The sequence below is a fragment of the Phycodurus eques genome, chromosome 18 (genome assembly GCF_024500275.1).
Source record: "Phycodurus eques isolate BA_2022a chromosome 18, UOR_Pequ_1.1, whole genome shotgun sequence".
Classification (NCBI taxonomy): domain Eukaryota; kingdom Metazoa; phylum Chordata; class Actinopteri; order Syngnathiformes; family Syngnathidae; genus Phycodurus; species Phycodurus eques.
The window spans coordinates 14,639,266-14,656,635 of record NC_084542.1 but is presented as its reverse complement, the minus strand read 5'-3'; the positions used below and the strand labels follow the sequence as shown (position 1 = coordinate 14,656,635).

At 43.7% G+C, this 17,370-nt stretch overlaps 1 protein-coding gene across 2 annotated transcripts in view; it reads right to left on the bottom strand.

The window, feature by feature from the left end:
* Nucleotides 1–14,014, bottom strand: part of plcb1l (phospholipase C beta 1-like) — a 78,369-nt gene extending 64,355 nt beyond the window's left edge. The window contains exons 1-3 of one of the 2 annotated variants that reach the window (XM_061704201.1): nucleotides 13,950–14,014; nucleotides 13,648–13,752; nucleotides 7,307–7,384 (exon numbers count right to left, since the gene is read on the bottom strand). In XM_061704201.1, the coding sequence (XP_061560185.1) occupies nucleotides 7,307–7,384; nucleotides 13,648–13,746 (177 nt within the window). In that variant the 5' untranslated portion in view covers nucleotides 13,747–13,752; nucleotides 13,950–14,014. Of the gene's footprint in view, nucleotides 1–7,306; nucleotides 7,385–13,647; nucleotides 13,830–13,949 lie in introns of those variants that run through there. The other variant, XM_061704202.1, reaches the window with a different exon arrangement.
* Nucleotides 14,015–17,370: the final 3,356 nt, after the last annotated feature.

Here is a 17,370-nt window from a genome sequence, read left to right as displayed (position 1 = left end):
CACCTGCAACGACAAGGCACCCAAAATGTTTTCATTAAAGCAAAACATAAGTACCCATCAAGACAGGACTTTACCATTTGGGATTATTAAAAATATGCTAACTGCCAAGCTACCTTGCAAGGCTAATGAATTACTGTAAATAATATACAGTATTAATGACATAACTACCTTACTAGCTAACTAACAAGATTAACAATTTACCGACCGAGCGACCTCACCAGCTAACTAACGAACTGACAAACTTACTAACAACCTAATTGTCTAGCTACCTTGCTAGCTATCAAACTAACTCACAAACCTACCAAAGACCTAACTACCTTGCTACCTTACTAGCTAACTAACAAACTGACAAAAATACAAATTAACTAACTACCGAGCGAGCTCGCTAAGTTACCAATTCCCTAATTGCATTAAAAATAATACCTCTCACTCGTGATTACTGGAGGTGGTAATAATACAAAACAAATGACGAGTTGTCCGGGCAAGTGAAGCTAATAATGAAAAAGTATCACAGGGAGTCAAGCAAGATTTCCTGGAGAGTGAAGCCCATTCCCGACAAGCGCGGCCCACTGAGAGGAGCTAAAAGGTGGTTATTTTCACAGCGGGAACTTGCGGCCCCGTCAGAGCTTCTTCCCACCGCAGGATGCCGGGACGAACGCATAGTGGAGGAGGAATAAGCGCCATATCCCGCTTGGGGACTGGCCCTGAAGTCCCCAAGCCGCAGCTCAAACCCTGATAGCTCCGCACATCGGTTGACGTCTTTTTGCAGCCCTCTCGACTGTGACGTCAATTGCAAAAACCTTTTGGGTTCATTTTAGGATTAAGTTTGCGTAGAGTGTGCAAAGGGAAGCAGTGAGCTGGGAAAAACCCTGCTCTGATGACCAGGGTGAAAGCAGGTATTAAATCTTGAAGCACTGAGGTCCTGTCTTTAGTTCTAGCTTCGTAATTATGGTTTTCCTCTTTGGCTTATCGGTGGTGGGTTGAATTTCCTGTATCGAAATTCTTTGACGTTTAATACCTGAAAGTCATTCGCTTCTCCTGCCCCCCTTTTCTAACGAAAGCAATTGCTGCTCTTCCATCAGATGATGGCTTTGACATCGTCACGCATCTGATTATCACAGTGGGAAATTCCGAGCCGTCAATATCCCGCTTCTGTGGGTTCCGTGTGAAAATCACAGGAGAATAAATGCTGGGCTCGACCGTACCGTCTGTGGTACATCGATTGTTTAGAAACTATTACTAACTAGAAAGGGGCTATTGACTTGGATTTCGTCAAGGTTCTTGCTTCTTGAATTGTATTTTCTTGCATTTTCTGTTAAATGTGAGTCAAATTTCAAGTTTTCCAAGTTCCCGGAGACATTTTGAGAAAAAAAAAAAAAAAACATTCTAAATTTGCTGCGGTACATTGCAACACATTACTAAATTGCCCGCTTTGACGACACGAATCAACACAACGCAGATCATCTTTACTTTAATAAGAGGCCCAGAAATGGGCCAGCATCTGTGTTATAAATACCTGTGCCCACGAGACAATGAGACACTGAGTCAGGACTTTAGAACCGGCCGATCACACTGAGCACTCCACAAGAATTATGATATTTTTTCCATTGGAATCATTGTCTGTAATCATATTCCCGCGATAAGGTAGTCGAGTAAATGATTACGCATGACTGAGTCTAATGCGAGAACTTTGTTAAACTTAAACTTTTACATATTCTGTAAAAGTGACTTTTTAGTTCTTCCTATACAAATGTTGTGACTACTAGTGCAGCTGGACATAGATAATTGTTTGCTTTGCTTCTCTGTCTCTCTCCCTTTGATATAACGAAGTTGCTATTTTTTGTCTGGGCTTCAGTAAGGGGTGACAACTCGTAAGACTTGTATCCTTTCCTCTCTTTGCAAAGACTTTTCTTTCTTTTTTTGTCATAAAAACCCACAAAGACAAGCTTGCTTCCTTACTTATTCTGTCAGAAAAAGATTTGCCAAAACGGTTGGTGTCAGAAGTGGGATTCCAGGATTGTTCGCCCATCCAGAGGCTCTTCGGACCAGTGACTGCCCTTACCCGAGCATTAGGACGCGGGACTGTAGTGTCTCTTTGAATGTTAAGTGGTGCCAAGAGTTTTTAGAATTGACTTTGAATGGGAAGCTACTACTCGTTTGAGAGAGGAAACAACCGAGCCATGTTTCTCCTCCTTCTCGCCAACGTTACTTTTTCATGTTTGACTGTGCTCGCCTGCTCAAGCGTTTGTAGTTGTTTACCGGGAGAGGAGAAGCGCAGCAGTCAAAAGCGGAAAAAGTCCTAATCGAAATTCAGAGTTAAAGACGGGCGAGTCAAGCGCAAACAAGGCCCTCTGAAGTCAGCCAAGAGCTGCTAATCCCCTGGATTTTTTGGCAAAGAGGCAGTTCCTGTTTATCTGCTTGGGACTCGCTTGACACATCTACTTAACCATGCGTCAGGTCAACATTTTATACTCTCTAGTTTCGTGCCATTACAGAGAGCACGAGCTGCCTGATGAAAGCGGCTAGAAAATCTAAGCAGTCTTCGTCAGAACACTGGCCTTGGTATCATAACATTTAAGTAGCCAGCCAATAAACAACTTACATAAAAAGTTACAGTCCCCAGACATATAAGGTCAATATCAATAAGTGACCGGCCACGCGGTTGCAAGGCATAAAGCTGAAATTAATGTCTGAACATTTCTGAATGTTTCCTACCTGAGGTATGTTGCCCTACTAGGAAGGATTAACCTTAGCTGACAACACACAGCGCAGTGACTTACAACAAAACCACATAACTGCAGCTGTACAGACCTTCTGACAGACTGTCACACCCCTACAAAGGGTCCATAAAAATATCGGATTTAGCACAAATCTCAAAAGTCATGTCACCATTAAGTGGTATGGTTCAGGCTGGTTCAGTAGTTCTGGTTTCTGTTTCCCAACCAGTCAGGTTCCACCCTTTTGGTCCCCTACCACTGAGGTTGGTACACTAACAGAGGTCATGTCGTGCCTGTTTTGTTGCGAGGGAAGATACAAACGTTGCCCCAGACTCACAAAGTCATTCGATTGGTACCAAAAGATCTTCCTCAGGAACTTCATTGTCAGTACCAGAACTGTAAAGACCTAGAACTTTGGATGTAACTAACTTCCCAATGGAGGTCAGGTCACCAATCTTCCTTGACAATTGCCGTCTCATCCAGGGGTTCTGTGGACACGCTCTAGGTGGCAACTACCCTTCAGGCGCCTTAGTGGAAAGGCATCAACAAGTCAGATTGTTCTATGGAGTAACATGGCCATAGTGTCATAGGAGGTGTTTATTTCCTCAGGGACATGGTACCAATGGAGTCCAGTTTTTGTCCCCCTCCCCAGGTTGGATCATTCTTTTAAATTGCTTTTTCAAGAAGACTCTTGTCCTGTTTGGGTGTCATTGAGAAGCAGACAAAATCAAACCACCGGAAACTAAGGAATTTCCTCAGGGACTTGGTGGCAGAGCAGTCCAGTCTATTGTCACTGGTTAATATTCAGATCAAGGACAACCAGGACTTCAAAGACTTGGACTCTGGGTCTAAATATGCCTCCACCGAAGGCTGAAAATCAGTAAGAGCCAGTTGAAGTTGTTCGGGCTTCTATCTCAGATGCCTCTAAGGCATGTCCGACCAGATGGAGGCCTTGGTGCAGAACCAGGACACGCCTCCGGGTCCTTCTGGTGCTAGCTTTATCAAGTCTTTTTTAGTACTATTCATGCCTTTTTAGAATGGAAACACAAATGATTTGCAGACTAAACGGAACTCGTGTGTTGCTTGGTGAAAATGTGGCCTAAAATGTAAACTTGTGACTTTTCCATCACTATTTTCAGTCTCTCAGACTCCCTCTCTGGCGCAAATGATGAAAAAGGGCCACAGTGTACCAGGCTACAACTCGGTCGAGGTCACAATTCACTTTCCTTTCGATTGGCTGTGGGTTTATGCCGTCGCGTCTCTCTTCTCCCAATTGTGCTGACGGAGAAGGATGGGCAACAAGCTCGGTAATCAAGGAAAATTGCTCCGCTCGGGGGAACACACGAGCGAATTCTGCAGGGACCGCAGATAGGCAGCGTGGAACGGAGGTAGTCTGACTGCCCGTCACCTGTGTACATCACTCATACCCAATACCTTCAGCGCTTATTCGGGCAAATTGGCAACGCTGGCACAGGGTTACCTCGCTTGAGAGGCTTTTTAACCTTCTGTTTGCTCGCTCAGGGGGAACAAAGCACAGAGACACCTTCCAATGATATCGCTCTCGGAACGAGCGGTGTTCTCCGGGAGACGAGCAGCAGCCCGAAGAGAATGTGACATTTGAAAAGGTGGCGTGAGAGCGGTCGCATGGCAACCAAAGCAAAAGGACTTAATTTTACGCAGTCATTCGGTAATGGCGGCAGCGACAATTATTTTTAAACTTCTAAAGAAGCACCTGTTCGTAGTCCAACACGGGTGGAATGTGTGGGTGCTGGTACGCGATAACAACGTGTACACTCTCTGGATACTTCATTAGGTACACCGGCGCAATCTACCGACACGCAACCAAACAAAGTTCACTTCTGTTAGTGCAGCATTTCTTTAGCGCTGAGGTCAAACACAATCTGTCATAAAACCTTTATTTACAGTACTCGCAGTGTTTTACGCAACATTTTAACATCCTTCACTGTCATACAAGGGTGAAAATAAGTTAATAGAATAAAATATGCTCGATTTGCACAGAGTTTAATAAATATAAAAAGAAGTGTTACGCTGTCAAGTATACATAAAACCGACAAAGCAGTGGAGCTTAACTTCGGTAGAGGTCACTTTGTGTAAATTCCCGTGTATATTCCCTTTTGCCTTCTCTTAACAACCCCTGTCAAGGCTGCGCCTTCTTCTGGAATACTGTGAGAGTCGCAAAAAGCCCGAAGAAAAAGCAGAAAGCAGCGGAGTTAATGCTTTGATTGCCCCTGCCCGTGAGGTAAGATCAAGACTCCAGACCATATTCAAACAGCATATTTTTTTAAAGAGTCCAAAAGAAAATTATATGACTTAAGGGGCATTCTATTTCAATGCCGGCAGAGGTTGAATTTGCACCACCAATATCTATTTTTCTTTTTTTCCTTGCCCAAGGCATCCACAAGTCTTAAGCCGAGCTTGTTTACGAAATAGATGTGTGAGCATTAGGCAGTCAAACGTCCTGTCCCTTATTTTCTATATTCCATACCACAAAAATCAAGATACAAGTATACAATCCTCGGTTGACGTGTAATAACATACGAGGTTTCGAGGTTACGAACGGCGCACAATGAAGAAGTTAGCGCAGCGGCGGGATTTACATGCTCATGTGGCACAACAAGACACTGTACTGTTTTTCCCATTCATTTGTTCTATAAATGTTTTTCATACACATATTTACTGTAATTCTGACTTTACCACTGCATTCGTATAGGTTATCGATACTGATCGAGAAAGAAGCACAGAAGTGCATTCTCATTTGCGTATCGCCATATAAATGTAAATCCGTTATAAACCGAAATCCCCGAACATGTACCGTTAGAATGTTTACGATTGTAGTTGTGGGTTGCAGTTTAAATGCCGGTAAACATACGCCAAGAGAGTCGAAAATAGTGAATGGAAACATCCTAATTACGACTCTTCCACTGAGGAAGTGTTACGTTTGATCTAGAGTAAACATCAGCGCAGACAATATCAGCACATGTGGTCAGTAAATCAAATCTGTCGACCGCAGTTCACTGGCGAGTTGACTCCAGTTGGGCTGAGGTTCCTGAAGGAATCCCAGGAATGCTTTTACTCTGCAGCCTGTCCCCCCTGACGGGCACATAACAACTGGACGCAGGCACCCTTGCTCCTTGTTTACGACGGCCTGCTCAACAGATGTGCGGCGAGTACACGCGACGGCTTTATAAACACTAGCTGACGTTCGCGGAACCGCGCGGCGGCCATACAGTAGCGCAGGTCCTAATAGAGCTTCGCTGGGGCTGCGCTTGGTACCAGTATTACCAGTTTTTGGACCAGGGTCAGAGTCTACAGAGAGCGAAGAGGAGACCACACACAACGACACAAGGGAAGCATTAGTGATATAATTGTTACAGACTGAACACAAATCTTGCAGGCTCTTTACAATCATAAAAGTTAAATGGAACATTTTCACAACGCGAACAACGCACTAATGAACGAAATTATTTTGGGCAGTGACATTTTTTAAAAATGCGCCGGTCAAAAGCATGCCAAAGAAAACAGGGGGCGCTACTGCATAACCCCCAAACGTTTTTCCACTGTCCGATCAGGAAAAAAAAAAAAAAAAAGCCGGAAGCTAACAGTTGTGAAGTAGGTTTACTCTCGATTCTCGTACGACTCTGAAATGCTAATTTGTAGCGTCTTTATCAGACGCGCCAGAATTTGTCTGATCATCAACTGTGCCGTTCGGCGGACTGAAATCTGGTTTGAAACAGACATCATTCGGCACAGTTTTAGGCCATGTCAGCAAATAACAAGCCCAATGAAAGTCGTTTCTGAAAAAAGACACACTGAATTCAGAAAATCATTCATGGAATCAAAAAAAATGCAAATTGGACTTTTTTCAAAATGAAATGTCTGGTCTTTAGCACAGTTGATGTGCCCTTGAGCAATGCATCTTTTTGTGGATGTACAGAATGTTGGGTACAATACAAGTGACCTTTAGCGCATGGAGCATGTGTAAACAGTGTGTAAAGCTCCTCAGGTGGTGTTTGATGAAGGTTGTTCTCTCGTCACGGTCTACATCCAAAGTTAACCGCCAACGACTACCCTCGACCACCTTCGCGCGGGACGCTAATGCTAATTAGGGCTCAGGGGTGGTTAAGTCGCGTCAGAGGTCCCGCGCACGTCTCAAGATGCTCTCATGCGGGCCAACATAAAATCAAGGGAGGCGCTGCGTGTACAAACTGTGCGAACAATACAGAGCGGGTTCAGAGACTTTGAGAGGAACAATGGACAAGACGAACATCATCTCGCATCTCACGGGTGTTGGGTTAAGTGGCTGAATCAAATATTTGATTTTAATATAAGAAAATATCAGAGCTTTGTTCTATTTTACAATAAGCCCTTTATCTCCCTCAGGAATCAGCTGTTAATGCTTTAACTGGCACCCTTTCACGAGTACTGTAGATTTACTGCTTTGGGGATTATGACAATTATTGTATAATGTGTTTGTACTTTAGTTCACTTGTACCCGAAGTGCAAGGGGGGGGGGGGACAAGTCAGACACTTGATTGCAGAATTACAAATATATCCATCAAGAGACTCACCTTGTTCTGGTCCGTCCAGTACAGGAAGTAGCCTTTGGGGTCGACGGTTACCGTCACGGGGCTCACAGTGGTGGAGTCCTAGGAGAAAAGACAACCAGAAGATGTGAGAATTCGACTTCCAACTACGTAAGTGGCTTACGGCGGACTGTTTTCAACAGAAAAAGACAATTGTTTAACTGATTACAGGACAAGGTTGTTTCAGAGACTGAGAACACCGACATCTGAGAACAGCTTACGTTTCAGACGAATTTAATCAAGCCGGACCAGTGCTCACTTGAGAGACCAGTTGCTGAAGAATTCTGGCTTCACTTATTTGTTGGGCACCAGGGTTTACGTGATAGCATTCACTGGACCAAATGAACCAGAGCAATCACAATAGAGTTCCTTTCGAGTGAAGCGAAGTGCCATTCAGTGAATCAAATCGCACAAGAGTTGACCTGCAAGGGGACCACGACCACAGCAAGAGGCCTGGATCCACTCGTTTAGCGTACGTGACAGAAACCATGTTTGCATTCACTTGCAAATGGCACAGGACAGTTTGTTTGTTGTGGACCAGGTTTCTGATGCTAACGCTCACATTTCGCAAAACAAATCACAAGAGCAGACCAATCGCACCAGAGTTTATTTCCAACCGAACCAAAGAGGACAAGCATTACCGCAGTTGAAGAACAATCACACCTGAGTTCATTTAAAGCAGACCAAAAGTGACAAACGTCACTTGAATTGAAGTGAACAGAACTTCTCCAGGATTGGGGTAATAACCTTCATGCTGGGAAAACTGCTGGGAAAACTGAACTGAGCAGAGCAAATCACACCAGTTAGTATTAAGCGTCCGCCTAGTGCTAGTCCAAGCAATTGTTCACACTTGAGGTGAAGTGAACAGAACCGCACCAGATACCACTCCAAGACCACCTCTTCCAAGAAGTCTCGGTACTCCTGTTTGGTGCACACCAGGGCTCAGATGATAACGTACACATTTGACCAAACAAAACCGCACAAGTTTCAATACAAAAGGAAGAAGCGAGTGTCTAGTCTCTATATAAACGTTTGTAACAAGTCAAGAGCCAGAAGAGTCAATATCATGCTAACCCTTTGGGGCGGCATCCTGTCACCTCGCAGCACTGCAGTGATAACTCTAGCAGTGAAGGCCGTTTAAGCGAGAGCTTAAAGATGGACACCGGAGGGACTCGGCGGCCTATTGACTGTGGCAAACTTTCCAACTGTGCGGAGAAGTGAAATGTTTGCAGCTGTTAAGAAGGATTTCTAATCAAACACGCAGGGACGAAAAAGTCCCCACGACCACTAGGTGGCCCCCAAGAGCAATTAAGAAACCGTATAGTATCCAAAATCAAATTTTGCTTTGGGCCCGATGGAGGCGTGGGCTTGCTCTGCTGATGTTATTCTATTTTTTTTTTTTTTCCATCCCCTGAAACACAGTTGACTCCAAAGACGCACAGTTCTGACCCTCGGGCATGCTGGATATTATTGGATGCATTTATAAAAAGAGACACACAGCAGCACACAGTTCACCTGGACGCTGTGTCCTCAAGGTCAGCGATGGCAACGTCGTATTCACTGGGAACATTTTCAAAGGAGGAAAAATCGAGGTCTCTATTGTGGCATTAGCCGATAACGCTAATTGCCGGCATATGTTTCGTATTTGGGCGAGACCCCATCTGATGCAGGGGGGGCGGCACGCCTTTAAAGGCTCTGACATTAAAAGGGTCGAAGGACACGGTATCCCATTAGCTTTCCAGCTCAAACTGCAATAAGACAACGGCATGACAGAGTTACGGCGCTATGGCAACCTCCCGCTTGCCGATCAGGCGCTATCAGCTGTGGCGACTCGGGGAGGAATGGTAATGGCTGCGTCGCAGGACATCACAATCTTAACAGACGAGAGACAAAAGTCGTCAACAATGCAGCGGAATGTACGCCACTTGCAGTACGTCCTGTATATGTGTTCTCAAGCACAGACATTTACAGCCAATACTGATTTTCCTCTACTGTACATCTATGCAGGTTATATTTTTATTACTCAGGCAAAACTGATTCTTTATTATTACTATATATATATATATATATTTTTTTTTTTTTTTTAATCACATAAATTTTAAAGCACTATAAAAGTCCACGCGAAACCACTCACACATTTCAAGTGAATACAGTGTACCAAGCATACACACATATAAAACAAATACATCCTGAAATATAGCACGGCGGATTAGGATTGCCATTGGCTGGCTGGTGGGTGTAAATACAGCAAAACTAAAATAGATTACCGGATGTTCTCACATAGTGGCCACGGATGGCAGTCGAGGCCGGGTGGTGTAGTTACTTAACTGTAGAGATCTATTTATCGATCGATTCATCTGTAAACATACATTTGAGATGAGATTTTTTTTTTTTTATTATTCATAAAATATTTTGAAAAACAAATACTTTTTTTTAATCCACGGACGAATGATAATCAATACAAATTAATAGGTCTTAAATTATACTGTATATAACTTAGGTGTGAATGTGAGTGTGAATGGTTGTTTGTTTAAATGTCCCCTCCGATTGGCTGGCGACCGGTTCGGGGTGTGCCCCGCCTCTCGCCCGAAGGTAGCTGGGATAGGCTCCAGCTCGCCCGCGACCCTAGTGAGGAGAAGCGGAACGGGAGATGAATGAATGAATGAATAACAATAAATATAAACACACACATTTTTTTTACCATGTAAGACTGCAACTTTTTAGCTCGACAGTCTTTTATGGGTTAAGTGTTAATTAGGTGAAAGGCCTTTATTTACAAAGGCAGTAGTAGTTATGTGTCGTTTAAAATATTTTCAGTTTTAAATAAATCTTTTCATCCTTTCTTCCACAAATAAGTTAGAATTTGTTTTAATGTAAAACATACTGTAAATAAAATAATTAAAATACATGATATCATATTTTGATAATGTGTGAATGTCATAAAAATAGTAAATATTGCATTTTAAATAAGTGAAATAAAATTCAAATATATATATCTTTAAATAAAATGTTTTACAAAATATCATTTGCAGATATTACATCATAACATAAATACAACACAAAACAAACTATATATTCTTTTATAATGTAATCCCTGTTGTTTCCGACCTCAGCTTTACAGATGCCAGGTCTACTCCTAACCTTGTATGTAAAGGTCATCACAACCATCTACACATGACTGTATTTTCTTTTACAACCAAAGTAAGTTTCCACTATGACGTGTAGTATAGTATTACAGGACTGTCGTGTCATTTTCATTAGCTTTTACGGAGCCTTAACAGGTGAGACTAGATGGCAAAAATGTGGAAACAATAAAATAAAATAAAAACTGAGTATTGGCTATCACCTTGGGGCGTGTTAGGGAGGCAATTGCAGCTGGGCGTATTTACGTTACGCATGAAAAAGACATATTCTTCCACGTTAATGGGATTTCTACACCTCCCGCCAAACCCGATGACGTCCTTTATTCACCCAGCATCAGAGTAGACTGCCCGACACGAGCATAAGGTTATTTATAATATAAAGAAAAAGATGCGTTGACAGTGACCCAGCGTCATCTGCATGCCAGCATCTGTCACTCATCCTTAAAACGACTCCTTCTGAATGGCTGCCTGTGCTCCACTCTCTCTTAAACGAAGACACGCTGCTGCTTGATGGGAGCGACACGAATCAAATAAAAAGTGTTACGATCCCCTTTCACCCGCAACCGCAAAAGACGCAGGAAAATGAGGTTTAACACGCATTGTGTATGCAAAACCTAAAACGGCTTTTCTTTTGCGTAAACAGGAACGTAGTTAATAGTGGGGTGGGGGGGAATGTCCCCATTGAAATGAATGGAAATGCCAATAATCCAAAAACCAAAACACAAAATGTTGTAATGTGTTTTTTATGAGGAAAGATAGCACACTATAGGATTATAGTTTATAACCACACAGTAATGATATAATTAAATAGAATGAAAAAGAATTAAACACTTTTTGTCACACTTTGCATTCATTCATTGGCTGCTCCTTCTGGTGTGCTTGTCTCGGTCACCTGGGGGCAGTATACAGAGAGACAGAGAGACGGCTATACTGTACATGGAGACGGTCTCAGCTCCTCAATATTAGTCATAATGACTAATATTCGTCATTCTTTGCAGAGGATAAAGAATATATGACTATGTACTGTTATAGTCAATCCACCTGTGTTGCTGCACCCTTTGTGTGCAAATATTCACCGCTTAAAGGGTTACAACACCGCAACATAGATGCTAAAATCGTAAGTCAGGTCACTTGTATCTCAAGGCACCACTGTAAATAGGAAACACAGGAACAAAAATGACCCCATCGGATGAGTTGCAATTATCTGCTTGTACAATTTCCTGTCGAAAACCGCAACGGCACCAAATTTGATGGATCTCCCTGGCACGTTAGCATTCTGTCTGTCTGTCTGCCTGTTTCTGGGTTCTTTCCATGAAGCCACACAGGGGTGAGGAAAGAGGAAGGAAGAAGTGCATTGGAACTTAAACAAAAGAGGATATCTGCGCTCATCTTTCCCAGGGTGTTGTATTTTCACAGGGAAAAAGGACATGGCGGGCATTTTTGTTCTGGAGAAAAGCCCGCAGCCACAAACGGTCAGTACACAAACATTTAAGGGTTTGGGGAAACACCTCACGGCCTTCTCGAAACACACTATTCATGAGAGACAGAGCCAAAAACAATCCTACAAAGAAGCACCTCATTTTTTCCACTCTGGAAAATACACTCTAATGACCTTTAGGATAACCACAATGCTACTTGGGTTCGATTTACATGGTGGGCACCGTTCAGTACACTGTGATTTGGTTCGTGTTCTCACCATCAGAAAAAACCCACCAACAAGAATTGGCTCGGTCTTACGGTAGTAAAGCACAACACAAAGCTGGAGGTCTCGGCTAAGAAGAATAACACGACTACACAAGACAACTCCTGAGTACTGGGTTGGAACGCGTTTTATGAATTAAGTGACGCTATGTCAAACAAAACCTACACACTGGCGTTGTCTTGTGGCCGTGCAGCAACCCAAAAGAGGACACAAACAGAGGTCTTGGTTCAAAAAAAGAACACAAGAACACAGCCATTTCGACAGACCAACCATGAGAACCGATAAGCGATAAAACATGCAGCAAACAAAACACGTGTCGGCATGGTCTTACGGCCATGCAGCGATCTGAAGCAGCGCACAGAGCTGGTAAAGAAGTCATCAAAATAACAGTGTTAGATAAACCAAAGGAGAACTGGTAATAATTTAACTCAAAACATAACAATTCAAACACACATATTGGCACGGTCTCATGGCTGTGCAGCAACCCCGAAGATGGGAAGAAAGTGACTGTGTACAGGACGGTACACTATGTTGAGCTAATCAAATCTGAATTGTGTATCAATTACACTTTACTCATTTTCGTTTCAATAATATCTGCGGAAATATCACCACACTGTATCGCTAATGTCAACAATGTGGAATAAATGCTACTCAATGGGAAATCTTTGGTTTTAATCGCTGTTGAACATTGTTTTGCTGTACTGCAAGCCACCTAACAAGTTTGCAGGTAGAATAGTAACTTGTTAAGTGTCATGGAGCCAACACCGTAGCTGTCAGCGTAGGTTATTGATATATCACTGACCGATGCTGAGGCAGTTGTAAAGTCATAATTATAGTAAATTCAGTATTTGGATGGTTCTCGCTGCAGTTGAGTAAAAAAACAGCGCCCAATTGAACTGCGGCCGTTGATTTAGGGTTCAATGATATATGCATCCGTGGTGTCGAAGAGGCAGCGTGCAAATAAAATGGCAACAAGGCGACTGGTTACAACACAAGGGGCATTTCATCAGGTGGAATAAGCTGCTGCCTACTGGCTGTGGGCACGACGCGGCAGGCAGGCAGGCAGGCAGTCGGGCGCGGGATGTGGCTATTTGCTGGAAGGGGCCACTGCTCCACTGTGGATGCTTTTTGACAGGCCACTCAGATGGCAGCGTGCAATCAATTTTAATCAAGGTCATTTGTCTGAAGCCTAACACAGGCAGCGATAACAAAGAGGGGATGACGATGATGGTGGTGGTGGCGGTGGTGACGATTGATGTGACGGAAATGAATTCAAGTTTCATTTCAATAACACACTCACGCACGCGCGCCTACTATACTACATGGGGTGTAAACAAAGCGTGAACGCGCGCGTCGCACTGTCACATCCATCAATACTATGCACGAGCACACCGTGTCAACAGAATTGTGCGGTAAGAATCAAAAAGAAAATTGGCGCATGCACAAACATAAGGATAAAACAATCTCTACTGGTGACTCACATCGTCCCATTTCATGAATTTGTTGCCCCGTCTGAGGCTCTCGGGCACGGACACCGGCTTGAGCTGCAGCGCGTGGACTCCTGGCTGAGCCCCTGCCATCGAGTCCTCCACGCGTGAGAGAGAGGGGAAAAAAATAAAAATAAAAAGTCAGCAGTGTGTCTCCTCCTCGTTCCTTTCCGAGCCCCCCCCCCGCCCCTCCCCCGAAAGACGACTGTTCCTTTTTATTTGTTTTTTTTTTTGTTTTTTGTTTTTTTCCCCAAAGACCCCCTACCCACCCCCCCACCCCCTCCCTCCCTCCCCACCTCCACAGCAGGGTCGGTGCCAGTGCGCCGCGCAGCCCCGCACTGACCGCGGCAGCGTGTCCTCGTGGGCTCGTGCGTGTGCGTGAGGGGGCGGGTGAGTGGACGCGAGCGAGCTCCACAGACTGAATGACTGATTTGGAAAGACTGGAGCAGCCCCGAAGACAAGAGGGGAACGAGACATGATGAATGGATGAAGATTGTAGGTGATCTGGCGCCCCCGTGCGTCCGAGGTAATAGGAAGTTACAATTAATTTGCAACGATAACGAGTTGGCCAGCTCAATTGTTACGTTGTTCCAGGTCAAAATACAATTTACACGTACACTGGTGACTTAGATACGCGTTTAAGGTCGTTGGGTGACCACGCTTGTGTATCGCAAATCGTCTTTCCACATTGAAATGAATGGGAATGCCATTCATCGGTTCCAGCCTCCTCCCAAAACCCAAACCAAAGAACGGTGTAATTTGATTTGAATAAGGAAAATAGCTCTCGATAATACTTTTCTACATAAAAACATATAGCAATAACAGAATTAATTAGAAAGTAAAGAATTAATTTGTGAATCATGATTTCATTAACCGGAGCTCCTTCTGGTGTGCGTGAATTGGCCACCGGGGGCCGTACAATACAGTCATGCAGACACAAACAAATACGAGTTTTAAGACTATTTTAAGTGGCTCATTAAACTGCAGTTATAGTAGTCATTTTTCGCAGAGGATAAAGAATATATGCCTGTTAGTATTGTAATATTGTTTGTCTACATGTGTTTTTGTCACCATTTGTTTTCAAATATCCATTGCTTCAAGTGTTATAAGACCACCTCATAGATGCTATTATTTAGCTCATCTATGGCATTTCTCAGCCGAACACTGGCTCGTATCTCGAAACACTCGCACGTCGGGTCGCTGGTATCTCAGGGCACCGCTGTATGAGTGTTACGGCTGAGAGATCATCCCAAGCGTACAGTACCTTGCGGCTTGAAAGCGCCAAATACATAGATGTAGACGAGGGCGGAACGAGACACACTTTTGATTGGTGAATAAAGAGCGAAAACTTACAGAATGGAAAGAAGACGCAAAGATAAAAAAAAAACGGAAAGCTTGGAGACATGTTCCGTCCGTCGCGTTCCGTGGCGATACGGTGGTCATCATTTGTGGTCCAGGCCTGGTATGCAAAGCATGCTGGGAGTGACAAATTGCCAACGAATAAAGTCCAGTCTGAGTCTTGGTCTTCCCCCCCCCCCCTCCGACTATACTTAAAATAACTCCATCGAGTCACTGGAGTCAAAAGTGTGCCTGAAGGTCTTTAACTTTTCTGCTTCAATGAAACATGAGCTGCCACCGTTTTACACCCCCTCAGCCACCCTCGGGATAATCGCCGTCATTTCCCCATAAAAAGAAATGACTAGTGACTCGGGAATCCTGTCAAATGTTTACTGACAAGTTTCACGTTTGGTCCCTGATCGAGTGTGACAGAATTTGGAGGGACCGGATGAGAAAATGGGCTTTGTATTCAAAGAGCCTCCCGATGACTCACACGCTTATTTCGGTTGAGAACAGTAGAGGACACGCTGGTGTTTTTTACACCCCGGAATGAGTCACGCTAAATCTTGGGTCTTTCATGGCCGTCACGGCCATCTTGCTCTGGAAGCCTCGCGGGATGAATGCACTCCTTCCACAGTTGCGATGCCACTCTGCAGGCTTCCCTCCATCCGTCTGTCTGAGGGAGTCGAGCCGGTCTCCGGGGGTCGGGGAGGGGGGAGTCTGACTCGCTGATTTCAAGAAGGCCAGTCTTCTTTCATTTGCGTCTTTCCGTCCGAGCTAGTTGCGAGCGAACCTCTGAGGGAGGACGCGGCAGTCATGACTCAGCCAGTTGGCAGCTTCCACTTAGCAGAGAACTCCAAACTCTGGTTGAAGACTTCCTTGTCTCCCGGAGGAGAAACCCCACAGAGTTTTCGCTGATTCGTTTATAGCAACATGACAGTTGGGTAGGATTTTGTCCCAAAAAAAAAACACCCAAAAACATTACATCATCATTAAACATCCTATTACAACAGATACGTGGGTCTGTTATTGCAGCCTTGAGTTTTGGCCGATAATCGGTCCGATCCGATTTCCGAAATAATCGGACATAATTTACTTATTTTGTAGTACGGAATGTTGGCTTGATCGAGTGATATTACTCAAATTGAGGACATTCATCAGCAACAGCAGATATGAGAAAAACGGACCCATTTCCAGGTATTATTAACCAATGGGTTACATAAAGGAACTGCGTGTACACGTCTTGACCTCTGAGGGGCAGTGTGGCGCACGCAATGAGATGTAACTTACTTGCCGTAACAAAAAGTACAAGTCACGAGCGACTATTGTTATCGTGGCTCGTTTTTCACAGTTTGAAGAATATATGCCAGACAGTATTGTTATTATGCACGTATTTGTGTGTTTATGGTTTACCAATATTCCTTACTTTGAGCGATGCCGCAAGTTCGATGCTAATTTTTGTTAGCTCGTCAGTGGTATTTTTTCATTCATTGTGTGTTAGCTGTGAGCTAGCGATTTGTGGGTACAAAAACAAAAAAAAAGAAACAAAATCTGTGGTGTATCTGAACATTCAATAGGTGTAGTTCTTTAGTGGTTTAGTTTTACAGTGAACTTGAACCGGAGTGTCAAGAAACGATTTTAAGCAAGCATTCCCTCCTTGCTACTATGTTAGCACCTTAGCAAACTGTTGTTGTGATCACGTGGGCTCTGCATGGCATCCGGGCGCCGATGGATAGAAGTACTGCAGCAGAGCATCGTTTAATCGATACTGTCACCCTGCCGTCAACATTCTTTCGTTAAACTTCAGCGTGTGAAATCAATTAGGAGCTGTGGCAACTCTCCAGTGTAGCACTCCAACCTTTCATTGTATACTTTGTTCATTATTTTTCCGCCTTACGAGAAGCCAAGACTGGCGCAGAGGGTGGCAGACATTCAAAGCAAATCTCATCTCACTAATTTATGAACCTCAGGGAAGGACAAGAGGTCTCTGCCAGTTGAACTGGCTGCTGTGTCCCCTGTGTGAACCCCAAATAAAACACTGTCAGCATGTGACGTACAGCACCCCGGCGCCACCACGTGGATGACTGCGTTGGTGCAGTCTCAGTAAACCAAGTGGAAGGTCAGCCCTGTATTGATATTGCAGATTGAAGATTGTTTTAATTTATTTTTTATGTCAAGTGAAATTAGTGGATGAATGTAAGTAATGTAGTGGAGTTATTTAAATGTGGGGCACAAAAAAAGCTTGCAAACAATAGTGTGGGTACTGTTATGGTATTGCTTGTTTCAAAAATAATAAAACTTTTAAGTATTATCATTATTTTGTGACCAGTCTAGCAGCAATAATTTAACTTAAATTGTTTCAAAAGTAAATTATTTCAT